Source organism: Oncorhynchus keta, chromosome 17 (genome assembly GCF_023373465.1).
Source record: "Oncorhynchus keta strain PuntledgeMale-10-30-2019 chromosome 17, Oket_V2, whole genome shotgun sequence".
Lineage (NCBI taxonomy): Eukaryota > Metazoa > Chordata > Actinopteri > Salmoniformes > Salmonidae > Oncorhynchus > Oncorhynchus keta.
This window is the reverse complement of record NC_068437.1, coordinates 17,615,889-17,621,888: the sequence shown is the minus strand read 5'-3', so window position 1 is coordinate 17,621,888 and position 6,000 is coordinate 17,615,889. Positions and strand designations below refer to the sequence as shown.

Genomic DNA, 6,000 nt, shown 5'->3' with positions numbered 1-6,000 from the left:
TGAGGCTCCCTGAGCAGAATGGCACTGGGCCATCTGATACTGCAGCTAGATTGAGCAGGACGAGGGAATAGCCCAGGGGTGATGGAATTCACTACGCTATTCTCCTTCCCTGGCTACTAAAGGCAAGTGATATCTTACAGTAGAGGGCTCTTTTTTCCTTCAGAAGAGGAATAAAACCTGGACTCACTCAGAATAATCTTTAAATATTTAATCTATAGATAATAAATCAAATGAATACATTTATTGTGGATTAGTGTTAGAGTTAATATGGCAACCTTTGACCTCTGCTGCTTAAAAATAAAAGTCATATTTCAAGAATATTTCCATGACAATATATTATTCCGCAGTAAATGGCCACTATATCCACTCTGTAAAAACCTACAGACAACAACGTGATATTCTTGCACGTAGGGATCAGTAGTGTTACACAATGTGGCCTTCAGCAAATTGGTAGGCCTTAATTAGAAAATCCCTTATGATATTCTGTTGCGTTCCTTTCCATTCTAAGAACCAGATGCAAACATGTTGCGTAATGATAACATACAGTAAAGACAGTGTGACAGTAACACTGAGATAGATTGTGAATTCTGCACAGCCAGGTTCTCAACGGGTCTTACTGTATGTCATCCGTCATTGTCATGCCAGAGTAGGAATGCATAACATGTATTTAGTGATAAACCTAACATTGGATACCTGTTTCTGCTTCCGTTGGCTCTTATAGACTCGCCCACAGTAACAGCAGTGGTTGTATTATTAATGGGAAAAATATTAGTTTGAAAGTGAAAGACCTGTGAAAGTAAAGGACCTCCTGTGAAAGTGAAAGACAAAGTGAAGGACCTCCTGTGACTTCATAAAAGTCTCAGCAATATTAATAATTAAACTGCCTCAACCTGCGTTGCCAATCAAAACGTTATGTTCTCTTGCACTCTAATAACTTTGACACAGCTAAAATAATGAATGACAGGCAGGTAGGAGGATGTTCCTTGATGGGTTATTACCATGTTAGGTTTTATTATGACTTTATTTTGTATTTTGTATCTGAAACACAGTTTAGTCATTAGGTATAGTAAAATGACTGTAGTTTGCCAAAAACAGGGCTGTACTTCCACAGCCTCTATCAAGGGAAAAGCAGTCAGCAGCAGCAGTCCAAAATCCAGAGAGGCAGAGAGCACAGCGGAGAGAAGGAAGGATGACTGTAAACTCCGCCTCCGGACTCGATCATTTCACATTCCTTATTCACAACCCCTCACGTTAGAGAATATAGAGAAAGGGAGAAGAAGGGCACAAGAAGAAGGAGAGCAAAACGACAATGGCAATAATCAAAACGTCTGAGCTTGACATATCCGATCATAGCGCATCTGCAACGTCGACTTGGGCATGGAGCACTCGCGCCATACACAGAGCTCAGATGAATGACGTTACACCTGGTTTGAGGACAAAATGAGGGTCATCTTCATCCAGAACGCCGGTTTCGTCGCTGCTTTCTCGGGAGGCAATGACGCTGAAGGTTTCGCCTGTTAGTTGTGAGTTAACGATGTTGGCAGCATTTTTACGGTAGATTATGTGAACCGCCTAGAATAAACGAAAGACTATGAGATAATAATGCCAGTATAGGCTACTACACGGATAACGAGAATAGAATAGCCTGATGTTTAAATAACCTAAATAAAATAAAATATTTCTGGATTGCTAAATTTTGAGCACCATTGTTCATACCCGAGGAGACATACAATCGAAAGTGGATTCAGCTTCCGACATGCATTCGTCTGTCGAATGCTGAATACATATTTAGAGGACTGCAGCCCTAGAATATACCTTCATAGTAAAACATGTATAATATGCATTGCATTATGTATCAGTCGCGCAAAGACAGGTGATGTCACATGTCTCCTTTATAACCTTTTTCTTTTTTATTTAATCGTATAATAATGACTCACTCTTATAAGCCGACAAAGGAATGACTAGATGTGGAGAGAATTCTTTGATCAGAAAAGAATGAACAAAGGGAGTGATCATTAGACAATCGGAATAATTTCTATGTTTATTACTATAATATTTACGCATTATTCCTTGTAATTTATTTTATTTATTACGACTATTATTAGGCCTATAATAAGTATAACTATAGTATAAATATTTGTAACAAATAGTTTAGTTTAAGATATTTAACCGTGGGAAGTTAGTTTGAATACTTCCCCAGAGATGGAAACAGCTTGTCTCTCGGCCCACCGAGGACTGACCCGTCCTGAGGCCAAACAAACCCCCACCTCAGTGGGTAAACCATCTAGGGGTGATCTGTCCCCTCCATCGCTACCTGCCGGTCATTCAATGCCAGAGACACCGGCAGCTAGCGATGGCAGCAGGAGAAATTCAGGCTTCAAGAAACACCACCACAAGCATAACCTGAAACACCGCTACGAATTGCTCGAGACTCTCGGAAGAGGGACCTATGGCAAAGTCAAGAAGGCAATTGAACGACACTCCGGCAGAGAGGTGAGACATTTATTTATGCATAGGGGTTTTAAACACTCTTTACGTATAGGGGTTTCAAGAACCCTGTATGCCTGAGACATCTGTAAAAGTTCTTCTTGCGTTTACACAGGCAATCAATTCCGATCTATTTTTCACTAATTGGTCTTTTGACCAATCAGATCAGGAAAATATCTGATGTAATTGGCCAAAAGACCCATTAGCGGGAAAAAATATCAGAATTGGGCTGCCTGTGTAATTTAAGTCTACAGACCTGAGACGTCCAATCCTGAGTCATAGAAAACATAGCTACAACAAAGAGGCCCCAAATAGCTACTTTGCTGTGCTCTAGACATGTGTGTCTTTTTCTCCTCTGGGAATTTCCCCGTGCTCATAAGGCCCTAGAGACCCTGGGAATATCTTTAGCACGCGCTGTCCTCAACGATACACATCATTGAAACAGGCCAACAGTCCTCCAAGACACTTCAGCCTACTCACATTGAATGGGCTGGAATGTGCCATTTATTGAGGTAAGGTTAAGAGGTTTCTAGTTTGTCAAACTCAAACTTGAGAGCTGGCCTAGAATAACACCTCTTTTTGATGTTGTTGAAATAATTGAACTGCATGTTAAAAGAATATATCTATATTTTTTTATTTAACCTTTATTTACATTTGAAGTGGAAAGTTTACATGCACTTATGTTGGAATCATTAAAACTCATTTTTCAACCACTCCACACATTTCTTGTTAAAAACTATAGTTTTGGCAAGTCAGTTAGGACATCTACTTTGTACATGACACACAGTCATTTTTCCAACAGATTATTTCACTTATAATTCACTGTATCACAATTCCAGTGGGTCAGAAGTTTACATACACTAAATTGACTGTGCCTTTAAACAGCTTGTAAAATTCCAGAAAAATATGTCTTGGCCTTAGAAGCTTCTGATAGGCTAATTGACATCATTTGAGTCGTGTACCTGTGGATGTATTTCAAGGTTTACCTTCAAACTCAGTGCCTCTTTGCTTGACATCATGGGAAAATCAAAAGAAATCATCCAAGACCTCAGAAAAATAATTGTCGACCTCCACAAGTCTGGTTCATCGTTGGGAGCAATTTCCAAACGCCTGAAGGTACCACGTTCATCTGTACAAACAATAGTACGCAAGTATAAACACCATGGGACCACGCAGCCGTCATACCGCTCAGGAAGGAGACGCGTTCTGTCTCCTAGAGATGAACGTACATTGGTGCGAAAAGTGCAAATCGATCCCAGAACAACAGCAAAGGACCTTGTGAAGATGCTGAAGGAAACAGGTACAAAAGTATCCATATCCACAGTAAAACAAGTCCTATATCAACATAACCTGAAAGGCCGCTCAGCAAGGAAGAAGTCACTGCCCCAAAACCACCATAAAAAAGCCAGATTACGGTTTGCAACTGCACTTGGGGGCAAAGATAGTACTTTTTGGAGAAATGTCCTCTGGTCTGATGAAAGAAAAATATAACTGTTTGGCCATAATGACCATCGTTATGTTTGGAGGGAAAAGGGGGAGGCTTGCAAGCCGAAGAACACTATCCCAACCGTGAAGCACAGGGGTGGCAGCATCATGTTGTGGTGGTGCTTTGCTGCAGGAGGGACTGGTGCACTTCACAAAATAGATGGCATCATGAGGTAGGAAAATGATGTAGATATATTGAAGCAAAATCTCAAGACATCAGTCAGGAAGTTAAAACTTGGTTGCAAATGGGTCTTCCAAATGAACAATGACCCCAAGCATACTTCCACAGTTGTGGCAAAATGGCTTCAGGACAGTAAAGTCAAGGTATTGGAATGGCCATCAGAAAGCCCTGACCTCAATCATATAAAACATTTGTGGGCAGAACTGAAAAGGCGTGTGCGAGCAAGGAGGCCTACAAACCTGACTCAGTTACACCAGCTCTGTCAGGAGGAATGGACCAAAATAAACCCAACTTATTGTGGGTAGCTTGTGGAAGGCTACCCAAAACGTTTGACCCAAGTTAAACAATTTAAAGGCAATGCTACCATATACTAATTGAGTGTATGTAAACCTCTGACCCACTGGGAATGTGATGAAATAAATAAAAGCTTAAATAAATAATTATCTCTAATATTATTCTGACATTTCACATTCTTAAAATAAAGTGGTGATACTAACTGACCTAAGGCAGGGAATTGTTACTAGGATTAAATGTCAGGAATTGTGGGAAGAAAAAAAACAATTTTAAATGTATTTGGCTAAGGTTTATGTAAACTTCAGACTTCAACTGTAACTAGGCAAGTCAGTTAAGAACAGATTCTTATTTACAACGACGGCCCACCGGGGAACAGTGGGTTATCTGCCTTGTTCAGAGGCAGATCGACATATTTTTACCTTGTCAGCTCAGGGATTCAATCCACCAAGCTTTCAGTTACTGGCCCAATGCTTCACCCACTAGGCTACCTACCGGACCTATGACTGTGTCTCTTTGACCAATGTCCCTAAACTGTTTTATTTTTGTTTGTGTTCTTGGTGTTGTTTTGGTCAACACTTTCCTGGAGTTTATCCATGACTGGGAGGACAGCAGCATGTCATTGAGTGCTCGTCATCTGCCCCCATGCACCATATTTGGGTACCCATGCACCTCACCTCTTCAGATATTTCTATGTGCTGCATAATTTTACCCATGATCCCCTTTTGGCACAACGAGAGGAAATTTCCTTACGTGTGTTCAGATTCAGAATGCCAGGGGGGAAACTCAGTCGGGTCAACACGTCCCTCTGTGTTCCATAGCTCCTGGCACATGCATGCTTGGTGGGGGCACCATTAACCCATAGCTCAAATAGCACCCTCACATGGCCTGCCTGGCTGGTGCCATTGCTTTATGGCCTCAATGCCGTATTGCAAGTTTTCCAACTCATTAAACAGACAGGGTGTTTGGTTCAAGTGAAAATCAGGATCTGTTTGGGTCTGTTTCTAAAAGCCTAGTCACATTTGGTGAAATGTTTAAGGCTATTATGTTATATCCCATTAATTACCACAGTTTCATCACTTTGAATGTCATTGCCATCTCCACATGCCCTGACATCATTCTAGAGATTTATGGAGTGATGGTAATGCCTGATCCCCATGCATTCCTCCTCTATCAGTTAGCCTGGCCTGCCTTAGTTATTCAGCCCTTAATGATTTCACTTCAAATAGCAGGCAGCAGAGCTGACCCTGGAACAGTGTGTAGGTGGTAGCTAATTATAAATCAACCTGAACTGTTGCCGTTGAATGTGTCACAACATTATTACCAGTACAAGTGGCCATGGGCCCTTTGTAAATCAACACTTGAGTACATTCAGTTCAGAGGCACGCAGACAGAGATAGAGAGGGTGTGCAGACTGTGGCCCCAGGGCACGTGTGTCTGGCATGGTGCTGTGAGAGTGTACATGACCCCTGACCTAAAGAGCCCCTGGTGTCCATGTGATAGAGATAGCAACAGGGGTGATCGTTATGGAATCCCTCTGCTGACCCTGCCCGTAT

At 41.5% G+C, this 6,000-nt stretch overlaps 1 protein-coding gene across 2 annotated transcripts in view; it reads left to right on the top strand.

Moving 5' to 3' along the window:
• The first annotated feature begins 1,143 nt into the window (after positions 1-1,143).
• Positions 1,144-6,000, top strand: part of nuak1b (NUAK family, SNF1-like kinase, 1b) — a 28,356-nt gene continuing 23,499 nt past the window's right edge. For both annotated transcript variants that reach the window (XR_008066364.1, XM_052465634.1), the window contains exon 1: positions 1,144-2,493. Coding sequence is in view for 1 of the 2 variants with exons in the window: in XM_052465634.1 (XP_052321594.1) it covers positions 2,203-2,493 (291 nt within the window). In the remaining variant the exon portion in view is untranslated. The remainder of the gene's footprint in view (positions 2,494-6,000) is intronic.